The 13440-nt window shown below is 37.7% G+C and overlaps 2 protein-coding genes across 5 annotated transcripts; both read right to left on the bottom strand.

Moving 5' to 3' along the window:
- Nucleotides 1–431: 431 nt before the first annotated feature.
- LOC120797661 lies at nt 432–5367 on the bottom strand. 4 transcript variants are annotated; one of them, XM_040141526.1, is made up of 6 exons: nt 4760–5367; nt 3775–3834; nt 3374–3622; nt 3005–3262; nt 1519–1609; nt 432–617 (listed from the first exon to the last, which is right to left on the bottom strand). In XM_040141526.1, exons 1-5 carry the CDS (start codon nt 4836–4838, stop codon nt 1524–1526), a joined length of 732 nt encoding a protein of 243 aa, XP_039997460.1. In that variant the 5' UTR covers nt 4839–5367; the 3' UTR covers nt 432–617; nt 1519–1523. The 4 variants fall into 4 exon arrangements, with proteins under 4 accessions (XP_039997460.1, XP_039997455.1, XP_039997446.1 ...); XM_040141521.1 differs by lacking the exon at nt 432–617 and adding an exon at nt 652–1248; XM_040141512.1 differs by lacking the exon at nt 432–617 and having other exon boundaries at nt 652–1609.
- A 484-nt stretch (nt 5368–5851) lies between these two features.
- On the bottom strand, nt 5852–11595 carry LOC120800214 (mitogen-activated protein kinase 12-like). Its single transcript, XM_040146144.1, has 12 exons — nt 11477–11595; nt 10446–10575; nt 10056–10111; nt 9856–9970; nt 9586–9615; nt 8900–8947; nt 8697–8811; nt 8534–8605; nt 8178–8257; nt 7300–7378; nt 7035–7208; nt 5852–5916 (listed from the first exon to the last, which is right to left on the bottom strand). Exons 1-12 carry the CDS (start codon nt 11593–11595, stop codon nt 5852–5854), a joined length of 1083 nt encoding a protein of 360 aa, XP_040002078.1.
- Between the last annotated feature and the right edge of the window lie 1845 nt (nt 11596–13440).

Below are 13440 nucleotides of genomic sequence, written 5' to 3'. Positions count from 1 at the left end.
CACCAAGTGACTGAACTCCGAGTCACTAGAGGTGTTACGGTGTAAACACCTCTATAACTACACGGGCACTCAGTAGAGCGCATATCTCTGCTAAAGCCAATATCAAAGAACATTAACCAGAGAGAAAAAAATTAAAACCATAGTAAATCATCCAGATCTGCCCCCAAATTTAATGGGTTCTTCCCTGGCCCATGCCCCATCCTTCCACCATTAAACTTCCACCGAGCAAATCGGCTCGGTACTTATAGTGTAATCCTGCTGATAAACAAACCCAACAAACACACGAGTGAAAACACGCCACAAGGCTAGTTGACGGTGGGGTTTCTATGCCGCTGTGTGTGTACTTCAAATAATGGCAACGGAAACCTAGCAGATCATGCTGGATACAAGAATTACTTTTATTGAGATTACTGCAACATAGACAAGAGAGACGACTTCGGCGATGAGGGTGAGTTCTTTATGTTTTCCGGCCATTGAGAGACATGGACGAGACATATAACCAAGCGGACCCATCAGCGTCAGAGATCAGCGTCGTAGCGAAGTTCACTTACATTTCCAGGGAGGTGCACGTTAGGCTATGCCGTAGGGTACGTGGCCAAACCATAAGTAAGCCGTACCTACAGCGTTGATTCAATGTATAAGTATAAATTGGTCCTTAGAGTGGAAATAATTACACCTTTATGATTTTTATTGGTTCATTAAGTTTAGTGACCTTTCGTAATTTCCAGCATAGCTCCACCCAACAGTCTGAGCAGAAATATAACTGAGAACACCTCTCTGTCTCTCAAGTATGGAAACAACTACAATGATATGTTGGATTTATTTAAGATTTAATTTCAAGTAGGAGACAGATTGTTTTGTACATAGGATTATAACTAAAGAAAAAGTGTCTGACTTTTGTTGTGTAAGTTATCAGTTTTATTTATGCACAGACATACATTTTTCAACATTTCAACTGTATCAGTGCAGAAGAATCTTACAAATAAATTCACAGATCAACTAATTCTGACATAAAATGTGTTCACTCCCTTCTCCATGCTTTGATATTTAAGTAACTTTCCACTTCACTTACTACAAAGTGCAAACAGGGTTAAGCCCACTGTCAACATATGAGACAATTGTAAAATAAAAATATGCAGAGTAAGATTGTCGGTGTGTGAGTCATTAATTCCCCACAATTCAACTGCCTTTCTTCGTCACAAATCACAGAACCACAGTAATTCAAAGAACCTAAAGATCTGACAGAGACTAACACAGAGAGACAAAGAGAGAAATTATTTTTATGATGGTAAGAACAACAAGTTAGTACCTACTACCACACCTAAATTTTGGTTAAAAAAATAATAAAAAATTAGACTTTCAGTTAATAACAATTACGATAGTATTAATAAGTAAAATGTTAGTGAATTAATATGGTGGGATCCACTAAACAGACAAATTAACAATAAAATAATAAAGCACCCAAGCAAATCATATTGCTGGGATCATAGTTCTCCCATGCTACTGTAAGAGCCTCACCTGCATTAGATAGATAGGATAAAGGCAGCAGGAATAATGAAGGCCAACAGCAGCACTCTTGAAGCCTCAACACGATTGGACAGGTTCCGATCTGGCCCCGAACAGAAGAAAAAAGAAGAAAATGCCGGTCGGCAGTAACTGTTAATATGATGTAAGATTATGTACATTAAAGCATATTATAGCTTATCTACCTTTTATTTGTACAGTTTTTAATGTTGTGGCTGTCCTCCTTGAAGCAGCATTTTGTGCTTCACACATGAGAGTGACAGATTTAAGAGGATGATCCACTGTTATCTCAATCACATTGCCTTTCAGGGCCTGACTGTCCACGGATGACACGTATCGACAAGATGGCAGACATTCAGCGGTACATATAAACTTATACACTTCTGCGATTTCTATAATGTCTATAATGGCCTTTGATCTGAACCTCTGATGGACCAGCTGAAAGAAAAAGATAGTGAGGATAGATCATTACTAAGAAAAAGCTCATGAAATGTACTTGATTAAAAAATGCAAATATAACAGACTACTTTACACTGTGTGTTGTCCTTAAATTAGTGCTAACCACGGAAACCCAGAAGTTGTTAGGAAAACACAGTACATTTAAAACTGATAGCTCAGTTGTGTGTAAATGCTTTCAGATGATCCAGTGCGCATTCAGGAAGCCATTCTGGGGATCCAGTATTTTTGGGGAGCAACAGCTAGTTGTGTTTATAAATATACAAATTGTCTGTCTTAGGAAAAACAAAGAGACATTGTTAATTTCAATCAGTTGCTGACCAAAAGTAATAATTTTTTCATTGATTAACCTGATTGATTTTGTGTGTGAGTGGTAGCTTATTAGCTACTTGTAGCTAATAACTTGTAACAGGTTGTCTAATTAGTTTAATGTGCTTCTTTGCTTTATTGCTGAGAGTTTGATGAGAAGATTGATACGTCACTCATGTCAGTACGGTAAATGAAGCTACAGCTGGGTGGCTTAGCTTAGAATAAAGACTGGAAGCATGGGGACACAGCTAGCCTAGCTGAGTCCAAAAGATGATAAGAAATAAATAATAAATCTGACTACCAGTACCTTAGGATAATAAACAGTAATAATCAAGCACATAACCCCCCTTAAAACTTCAGTTTTTTTTTCAGATTAAATGATATAGCTGTTTCTCCCTATTTTCAGTGTTTATGCTTAGCTAAAGTAATCGTGTCCTAGCTGTAGCATCATATTCACTGTACAGACGTAGCTTTGTATTTACCATACAGACATGTGAGTGGTCAGTGTTCTCATCCAGCTCTTGGCATAAAAACTAATAAGCATATTTCTCCAAATGTCAAACTATTTCTCAATGCTCAATACTGGACGCTAACATCAACATGCAGGGGCATACCCAGGAATCTCGGCCCCACTTACTCTTACTGGAAAGAGGCGGTCTCTCCAGGTTTGGGACCTTTCATCCCACCAATAAATATAGGGAAACTCTTGACTTACATATTACAGTTATGTTTCGAGTAGCAGTGACAAACAGCCAAGACACACTGTTGGTGGCTTTGCAGATGAGAAGTTTGGAATTTTCCATCTCCTGAGTAGTGACAGAAATCACGTTCCCTTGTCCACTAATCCATGGGCCACTATTTGTTTTCCAGGCGTAGGTACAAGTTGGCAGACAGTAGGCATGGCAGCTGTAGGTGTGACTCACTGTTGGATTCATTAAATCAGGGCCTGTGATGGAAATGTTGGCAGGTCCAGCTAAGGTGAGAAAGACAAATATGAACCATTACAAAGGCAAGATACAAGCAATTATTCCAAAGGGCTTCATGTGGCAATCAAAACAGTTTCCAGTTTTCAACAACCACATACCTAACACCTGCAATTGCTTTGTTGTCGTGGCAGTCATCTCTGTGTCTTCATTTGTGGCATTACATGTCACTGTTAAAGACTCCACCCAACTATTTACAGTGAAGGCTAGTACATTGCCCTGACCCTGGGCACTCTGTACATCCAAAGACATAGAATAGGTACACGCAGGGCAGTTGGCATCACACTCAACGCTGCTAGGCACACCCACTGTCACGTAGTCCAGACCAATAATTGATACTTTCACTCCTTCTGAAAATGTCACCAGTCACAATTACAACTATAATTTAGAGGGACATTAGTGTATAGTAGTATATTAGTATATAGTATTTCTATATTTAAGATGATACAGAAAGCACCTTTAGAATAAGATTTATTGTTTGATTGAATGCAAAATCACTTACCCTTATCATCATCATCTAGTTCGGGCTGCTCTCCATCTGAAGACTGTACTGGCTGAAGCCCTAACAGCCAGTGAAAAAATACTTCATAAACATCTAGTACTAAGCTTGAAAGTTCACTAGAAAAAGTAGTTTGAGAAAGAATGTGTGATGTGGTTGAGATTACAGGAAAAAGTACCCTGATTTGATTTTTTTTTGTCAAATATCTGGAAATTGAGTAATTCAGCGGTAGTGGAAGAAATGCCACATCTTTTACTTAAAGTCGGACTATATTACTTTTCCAAGAAGATATAACACATTTGTTCTGTTACTAGTGAAAAGTTAATTTCATAAGTAATGAAACAAAACTGTACTCAGTTTTATAAACTCAGGTATTAAGCTGCTACAGTCATAATTGGTCTGGTTTGACTAGTAGCTTATTTTGACTAAACTTAACATGCTAAGTAAAATGCTGTAAAATCTTAATATATATAGTAACTACTGACTATAGCTTTCAAATATATATATATACATATAAAATGTAAAAAGTACACTTTTCACTTCTGAAATACAGAGGACTAAAAGAATAAAGTAACTTGAAAAGTAAAAATCAAGGAAAGTACAAGTTCTGTAAAGTTGCACTATAGTTCATGATCTATCATATTCACAACAGGTGATATACAGAGTAAGCGATTTTCATAATAAAAACAAGGTAAAAAGCTAGAATGGCCCTCAGTAAAACACATACCTCCACCAAGGCCAAACAATCTTACACTTCTGTCTAGCTCTTATAATAGAAAAATAAAAGGATAACGGAAGTAGTCTTATAACAGAAATAATTTATTTGCCATAAAATATTCTAAGTACAACTAATCTAATAAGATTTCCCAACAGTCATAAAAGTCAGTATTGCAGCTCTATTGTACACTGTGCCAAAGGACCAAATTATCACAGGTAAAATTCGACTCCCCTACTGATATTTTTGTCAACAGGAAAATCCTAGTGTTACCTGCCAGAAGCAGCAGCAGCAAAAGTCTGCTGAGATTTGAGTGTCCTCCGTTTTGTTTAGATTTGTAGGTATTATCCATCCTCCCGTAAGAATCTAAAGTGTCGGGCCACCATGAAATAGACAACTGGCAATGCACAGTCAATCAGCCAACATCAGCAGGCAAACAGCTCTTATCGGAGAGCGCTGAGAAGAAACAAATCTGTCTTCTTAGTCACTCAATGAAAATCCATTGCTTGGATTGTGACCAAAAGTGGATATAAAAAAGTTTCACTATTCTTTTTCCAAATTTTCTTCAGCAACAAAAAACCAATTTAGATATATTAGTGAATAATTCCTCAGTTGTCTTGATGAGATAGGAGCCCTTGGAAAAGCTCAGTTGTAAGAATGAAGGATTATGGAGCAGCAGTGTTCCTGTCTTTGGGTTTCTGGGTCAGAACCAGCTTGAGGAAGTGATTTGGATATTGTAATGATTTGGAGAATGAGCTCAAAAGTGAAATGTTACAGGTCTGATCAATGTAAAAGGGAATATTAAAATTATGTTTTTATATTACAAAATAGACATATCACTCTGAATATACAAATATGCGCTACAGAGGAAACACCTAAAATAAAATTAGAGAAGTAGTGCTGCAGTAGAACTACAGAGGTTGATATGATGTGTGTGTGACAGTATCGTTCACTTCTTCCTTCCCAGCATTTACCTTTGTACAATTGGTAACCGTAGTTCCAGAGATAATGCCCATTATCAGAATATATTATCAAAATGCAAACAGATGAAAAAACTGTTACATAATGGTCAGACTGAGTATAAGGAAGCATAAGCAGTTAGCACAAATTCAAATGTGTCTATGGATGACAAAATAATCTATCACACGTACAAAAATATGACAACTCAGCTTTTAAACAATTGAGCAAATCACATTTATTGAAAGCAAAAATTAAAAAAAAAAAAAAAAAACATGCATTATTCCTACACAAATATGAAAAAGAAAAAAATATTTTTGGGTGCAGGTTTGTAATGTTAGCGTGTGCAATTTGAGTCTGAGAATGTGTGTGCAGAGGTATGTGTGCAGAATGTGTGCATGTGTGCTCTTAAAGTGACGTCTCCTTTGAGTCCCTGGGTGGCCTGAAGGTGAGTATCTCTGTGAAAGTGTGACCTGTGCAAACACAAAGGAAAGGATTATGCATCAGCTATTCTAAATCATTTCTGTGTCCAGAGTCAAGTTCAATACTTTTACCTTTCGTTTTATGAAACTGTATTTTTTTCTTGTTATTGTGTAACGCTTTTCTAGTCTTCTCAATCACTCAAAGCACTTTACACTAAATGCCACATTCGCCCATTCACACACACATTCATACATCGCATTCACATACACACTCACACATACTGATGGCAAAGCCATCAGGGAAAATTTGGGGTTCAGTAGCTTGCCCAAGGACACTTAGACATGCCTACTGGAGGAGCTGGGGATCAAACCACCCACCTTCCAGTTAGTGGACGACCCGCCCTACCTCCTGAGCCATAGCGAAGCATCAAATAAGATCTAAGACCATTAGTGACCTCTTCTGGCCGTAGGTTCTGTAACAACACTAAAAGAATTCATTTCTTGCTACATAACTGCTCCCCTCTGAATTTGGCCTGGCATTAAACCTGCATTATAATTTTTTTATTTTTTTGGCAACATTGGGCAGTGTAACAACACAACACTGACATACTGTTGCCTTACAAACTTCATACGGCAAATTTGTGCCAACACTTGCCTATTTACACATCTAGCCAAAACAGCTCAACATTAAGATTAATCTGGAGTAGTGTTTCAGGTGACTTGATAAATGTAAGTCCTTTATTCATTCTCCCTTTCCATTAACTCCTAGAGTTAGAGAAATATCTGGCTCTTTAGCTATTAAATGGTACACAATGTTCACCAGCTAGACACTAACTTTGCTGTTTAGTGGGGGTCAGGTTGTGTTCAGTGCATTTATCAGAGCTTTTCCACTGAAAACAAATGCTAGCTGCTGCTGGCATTAAGGCTAAAAAGAATTGTGAGACTGGCCCAAAGCAGTAAAGTTGTCGGCCTTAAAACCAAAACGAGCTGAAAGATGGTTAAAAAAAACTATGGAGCTGAGATGAACTGCAGACTTTGGTGACACTTTTCTGCTGGTTTGTCACACAAATAACAAATTTCCCATTACACAGTCCTTTGACTCTTTGTTGAGATAAAAATATTGATTAATGCAGCTCTAAATCCAGATAATCCTCCCCCCTCTCTCTTACGTTTCTGCTGGTCCAGCGGAAGGTCTGTGTCATCCATGGTCTGCTCATACGGTAGCGCCTCAGTCTCCTCCTCTGCATCTCTGAACTCACTAAAGAAAGGCAGGTCCAGTGCCTCCGAGGCACCGACTCTCCGCTCAGGGTCCAGAAGCAGCATCTTTTCAAGTACACACACTGCTGCAGTGCACATTAACATTTCAAAGTCAGCATGATGGAATTTAGTAGAACCAACAGGTAGATTAACTGGAGATCAGAGATCTTCACATACCATTTGAGCTAGCTTTGGAGAAAACAGAGTGCAAATCTTTTTTTGGCACTTTTGGTAGACTTCTGATGTAGTTTTTGGCCTGTTAATAGAGGAAGTAAAGAGAGAAAGGTTACAGAAGATCATAGGTTTAGGCAATTCGAACATATCATATTTGTATTTAACAGTTTTATTGAAAAACAAGTGGTATTCACACCATCATGGGGGGACACTGAAACTATTCACTGACATATGATAAAGTTCTTAAAATTTTTTCTATCTCTTTATAGGAAAGTAACTCTTACCACAATGGGTTAGTGGTAGTAAGACACTGGGATACAATGCCCTTTGGGTTCAAATAAATTTATATACAATTTTGTTGGTGAAAAACAAATGTAATGGTTTCCAGACTGTTGAGGTGGCATAGCAGAATGAGTCAGTTTAAAATATATCACTTGAGTATCAAACACTCACCTGCTTTAGGCTTAAAAAGTACCTATAAAAAGCTAGTTTTCTCGATGATTGATAATAGCAGCTGAGGTTAGCTTGAATTCAGTCAGCAACAATGGGTTTCAACAGAGGAAAAAAAAATATATACTGTAAAAACCACTCCTGCAGCAATCACAAATAGAAGGTTATGGTGCAGGAGTGGTTTGACAATTTTCTGTGGATATTCTAATGCTTCTTTGATGATGAAAACTATGAAAATGCAGTGAAGCTCAGTATTGGAATCCATTATAACCACTATGAATCCAAGCAATCCACAGCTGCTGTTGTCTTTGAGGTTTTTAAGGGAGAAAACTACAAACTTTTTACAACGCCATTCAACTAGCTCAACTCAGCCAATGAGTGTTTCGTGCTCAAAAGGACGGATTTTGCATCAGGTGTTTTTGATGTCTTACATCTTGGCTCTGTAGTTTCACAACAAAGTCAGTAGTTGGGGTTCCTGTAATCTTCATGATTTCTCTGAGTTGGTCCAGGTCTGACAGTAGCTATGGTCAAGTATCATCTGTTGCAAGCATTCTTACTGTTCAAATATTAACTTTCTATTTGTCTTTACTATTTAAAGGATTTCATTACTTAATTTCAAAGTATAACTGGCCAGGATCTGAAACATTTTTAGCCAAGTACATCAGACCTAGGAGGAAGTTGACTCATTTCTGTCATGCTGACACATTACAAAACTGTTACATCCTACAGGTTTGACACAGTTTGCGAAAGGTGAAATCAAGCTGATTTCGAGGACATTTAAGGATACGATCGTTTCCCTTAAACAGCGGCTTTCCCAGCAGCATCTCTGCCGTGATACAACCTGCAGACCAGATATCCACTGCAACAGAGAGCAAACATTAGCTTTCTCAATGAATCTTGTTCTTTTTCTGCACTCCTGTTGAAACATATTGTGACATATAAAAGTTTACCAGTTTGTGTGTAGTGCATCCAGTTGAGGATAACCTCAGGTGCTCTGTACCACCGTGTCACAACGTAGCCCATCATTTCTGTGTCTGCCTGCCTCGCCAGGCCAAAGTCAAGAATCTAAATCAGAGAGAAGATAAATACAACTGTAAATGTGTAAGTGTATGGAAAGTACGTCTCAAGATTGCTGTATGTTTAGTTGGAGTACCTTTAACTCACAGTCCTGGTTAATGACTAAATTTCCAGGTTTATGGTCCTGTGGGATACAGAGGTGTGAGACAGAGTAAATAATGAAAATATTAATCCAATAAATGATAGGTGTCGTCAGAAGAAATTTTTTTTGTCATTTTTTCATGTTTAAAGGACAGAATTTGTTAAATTTACACTCCCTGGTTAATTACAGTTAGCAAAGTATTTTCAAAATGGATGTATAAATATCATTTTGGAATGAAATTTTTCATTTTTAGTTACGGTAATTTATATTTAAAGGCATATACAAAGGCACACAGGAACTTTGGATCCCTTAACATTGACTAGAATTTTCCTGCCTCCTTCAGGGCTGGCAACAATGAACTAAATCCAGCTGTTCAGTGTGAACATGACAAATTCAGATCTCCAAAATTCATTCTTACAATTTCTATTGGTACTAAATGAGGGGTAAAGTCAAAGAAAGGTTCTTAGATATCTGGGACATTTCAATAACAAAATTTAACAGAGAGCGTATCATTCTGTGTTGAGTTTGGAAAGACATGAATACAAAAGCACACACTCACACAAACAAAAACACACAGCAAAACTCGCTTTATGGGAACCAGAATGAATGGGATTGGGTGTAAAAAAGAGCAAAAACCCTACCCCCAAAGCTCATAGTCTGATAGTTCACAATTCACGCACCCTGTGGATGATCCCTGCAGAGTGGATATACTGAGGAGAGAGAAGATACAGACAACATCAGCAACTTCAGCTCAACTCACTGAAACCAAGACAAAACCTTTACTTTGTTCACATAATTATTAACAATGGTGGGGGGAAACATGTAACATTACTTTTTCTTTTAACTGAGTAAAGTAAGATAACTGTTACCATATTTGCACTTATTCAGGTTGGTCGAACAGATACTGTGTGGATGCCAGTAAAAGTAAATGTGTTGGTAAAGGTGTTCACCTTAAGTCCTTTCAGCATCTGATAGACGAGGAATTGCACTCTGTCCTCTGATAATCTCTCCAGCTTCATCAGCTTGCCGAGGTCAGTGCCCATGAACGGCATCACCAGGTAAATGCAGAGGAGAGGAGAAGAGAGGAGTCAAATCTTGCAAATGCACAAACTGCTTTTATGAGTGTTTAGGAGGCACAAGAACTTACAAATCACGAAACCGGTCCAATGAAATTTCAGCAGTGAAAACATTTAGCAGTCCAATCACCTGCTCAGAACCAATGAGAAGAAATATTATAAAAAATTAAATCTGATCAATATAATATTTATTCATGAGTGCAAGAAATCTCAAACAGTTCTTTTGTAATAAAATGTTGTAATTTCCCTTTTTTCCTCTTCAACCTGTCTTATCTGCTCCTACATTGTGCTACAATGTGATTTCCCTCTTTTTTAAAGGCATTAAATGTGTTTCAGAGAATATTTTTTTCATTAGCTGTGCCTTGCAAACTATTAATTTCAGTAAAAAAAATCACAGACTAAAAATGCATTGTGCAGCTTTAAAGTTATCCCTCCTTTGTCATTTCTTCAAAGAGTATTCTTACATTTTCATGCTTCATGTGTTTGAGGAGTCGCAGTTCTCTGTACGCCCTTTTTGCAAAAAGTTTGGACTGGGATGGCCGGTGGAGTTTTTTGATGGCCATCTGAGTCCCTGTCCGGCAGTCCCATGCTGAACTGAAATTTACAGATTCATATAATGTAGGTATATTTCAAAAGAAAGGTTGAACTGGTTGAAAAGTTTTACTCTGAAAAAAATCCTAATTTTAGAGCAAAACTTAAGTAACCACAGCCCATTTTCATTTTGGTGTCTATAAGGAAATCCACGGGTGTAATTAATAACATCTGAGACATCTAAATGGAGCCATCATTAATGTTATAAATTATACATGTGGCTTCCCTGGTATGACAAGTCACAATGTCTGCGAAAAAAGGCCCATATGTGATTGAAGACAAAATAATTGTGCATTCTATGCACTTAACTCAGGGTCATTGACTTCTCCAAACAACGAGCCTAGGGGTCGTTTTCTTTGTTCACCCTCATCCACACAACACAATGCAAAGAGAGGGCCTACAGAGCCAGCTTTGGAGAGACTTACTGACCAAAATATCCTTCACAAGCAGTAGTGCTGCGGCAGGAGTATTATAATTAAGTAGACCTATTTTAAGTACCGAGGTTAAAGTCTACTTGAGTAAAATAAAGTAAAACTGGCACATGCAAAATGTAGTGCTTACTGTTTTTAGTTTAGGTGTATTGTTTGTTTCTAAACCAACAGGAAAAGGTCAGGGGAATCAAATTAAAACATAAATTATAAAAAGAAGTACATGTTTGTTTCTCATAGTCGATGGCTGCAACAAGAGTAGATCTCATCCGTTATTTACGCACTGTGCTTTGAACTGATTATCTCTCAGGGGTCAAGAAGAGTTGGTTTTCGAGGAGAATGCATTTGGTAAATACTACGTTCCTGTGTGATTCTAGAGTCCGAAATTAAAGCCTGGCTCCCAAATAGCTGATACAAATAAAATTCAATCAATATTTCTCTGAGCAGTAAAAGTGATGTTTTCTTCCCAGACTTACCACACTGTCCCATAGGCCCCTGTCCCAACCTGCTTCAAGTCCTGGTACCTCTCCAGAACCTCCCACACAGTTCTGTTTACCTCCTGCCGGTAGAATCCCGTCCTGGATCGCACAGCCATACCCTACTGACTCAACAAGGCGGAGGTCATGATGTGGGTCCGCTCGCTTCTCGGGACGGGTCCGCTCATGTGAAAAAATAAAATTTTTATTTCAAACACCCAAGACATGCAGTCCGTCCCACAGTGAGGAGTTTGGTGGGGTGCAAAATCCCCCCAGGTGAGCCAGCCGACCACTTGTGCGCCTTGGTTGCCAGTTACACCCCCAACACCCACACAAACACACACACATACATGTTGTTAGTCATGGGTCCCGGTCGCCCAGGGCAGTCTATGGCTGTGTCTACAATGTGGGGGAAAAAAACAAACCAAACATCTGCTCCACAAAAGGTTACACCCCACAATGCCCCTGGAATATTCTTTGTAATATGTTATTATGTTGTAATGTTTATATAATATTCCTATAAAGTTAATTTAGCACTGATCATCACGGATTATTATAAAAAAAAAGTTATAACTGCAAAGTTTTAGAAAGGTGTTAGGATTTAGATTAGTTTGATATTTTTTATTTTATTAACAAAGGTTTGTGAATATGTTTCTAAAGTGAATATGTGGAGCAATACTGTATTTATAGTGTATTTATATGTATTTATGTTGATCTTAATGACAATCATGTACTTTTTTTTTACTGCCCTCTGGTGTTCTTACACTATACTTTACTTTAGTATACTATACTATAATATACAATACTAAACAATGATATTTATTATCATATACAATTACTACTATGCAATTATTTACTAGACTACTAGACTGTGCTATAGGCTACTATACTACTGTATGGTATACTATATTATACTGTGATGCAGAATACAATACTATACTAAATACATTGCTATACTATTCTGTACTACACTATGCTATGCTTGCTATAGTATACTATACTATACAATAGGGTATGTGAAACTATACTATAGATTGTTTTTCTTCTTATCACAGATTCAATCTGTCTGACACACAGTTGATTGACAGTATGAATTTCATGGGAATGGCCCAGTAAACACACAATATGGCTAAAAGTATGTGGACACCCGGGCTTATGATAAATGATTATTGAGCATTTTATTCAAAACAATTTTTCTTTACTACACTGCTATAATGGCAGCAGATGTCCATGCACTATAGAAATCTTCTGAAAAGGCTTTTCAGAATATTTTACCTACCTGCAGGGAGGGCTCCCTTTCAACCCCAAGAAGTGAATCCTAGCTGACACTCAGCAGGAGGTGGGGTACACCCTGGAGAGGTTGCCAGTCTATCACAGGGTTATGTTGGAAGCACACTGCTGTCTAAAACACCCCTGTATGCAGTAGCATTGAGATTTCCTTTAACTTGAAATAATGGGCCTAACCCAAAATGTCAAAAAACGTACCAAAATCTGGACATCCCTGTTCACATACCTTTAACCATAAAGTGAATAAAAAGGATGAACGAATGTTATATAGACATGTAAGACAAAAAAACTTAATGACAATCAGAAATTAAGGTCTTTATTCTGTTGAAGCCAAGACTTGCCAAGTCATATTACCTATTGAATGAGAAAATCGTGAATTATTTGATAATCAAGAGCTGACACTCCGTTCAGTGATTTGAAACTCATGGCTACAGTGGAATCACATGCCACCATGTATTCAAAAGACACTTCTAACTTGTAACATATATACAGTATACATATACATTTGGATTGCAGTTTGCTATTCAAATCCTCCACATGTACAACATCCACATAAGCACATAACACTTTAACATTCGGAGCTCTAACACACGTTGACTGAGACAGACAGTTTCAATTCATTTAGAGTATAAATTCAACATTTTGCATCCAGTTTTAATGGACGATTTGCACGAAAG

This window comes from Xiphias gladius, chromosome 2, assembly GCF_016859285.1.
Source record: "Xiphias gladius isolate SHS-SW01 ecotype Sanya breed wild chromosome 2, ASM1685928v1, whole genome shotgun sequence".
Classification (NCBI taxonomy): domain Eukaryota; kingdom Metazoa; phylum Chordata; class Actinopteri; order Istiophoriformes; family Xiphiidae; genus Xiphias; species Xiphias gladius.
Note: the sequence above shows the minus strand (reverse complement) of the source record. Positions and strands in the feature narration are given on the sequence as shown.

Coding starts and splice junctions, on each gene's coding strand:
- LOC120800214 (XM_040146144.1), bottom strand. CDS start 11,595: ATGGCTGTGCGATCCAGGACGGGATTCTACCGGCAGGAGGTAAACAGA. Junction 9,616..9,855: donor AGATGCTGAAAGGACTTAAG/GTGAACACCTTT, acceptor CTCTCTCCTCAG/TATATCCACTCTGCAGGGAT. Junction 8,948..9,585: donor CTGCAGGGATCATCCACAGG/GTGCGTGAATTG, acceptor TGTATCCCACAG/GACCATAAACCTGGAAATTT.
- LOC120797661 (XM_040141526.1), bottom strand. CDS start 4,838: ATGGATAATACCTACAAATCTAAACAAAACGGAGGACACTCAAATCTC. Junction 3,835..4,759: donor GCTGCTGCTGCTTCTGGCAG/GTAACACTAGGA, acceptor ACTGGCTGTTAG/GGCTTCAGCCAGTACAGTCT. Junction 1,610..3,004: donor TCGAAACATAACTGTAATAT/GTAAGTCAAGAG, acceptor GTTCGGGGCCAG/ATCGGAACCTGTCCAATCGT.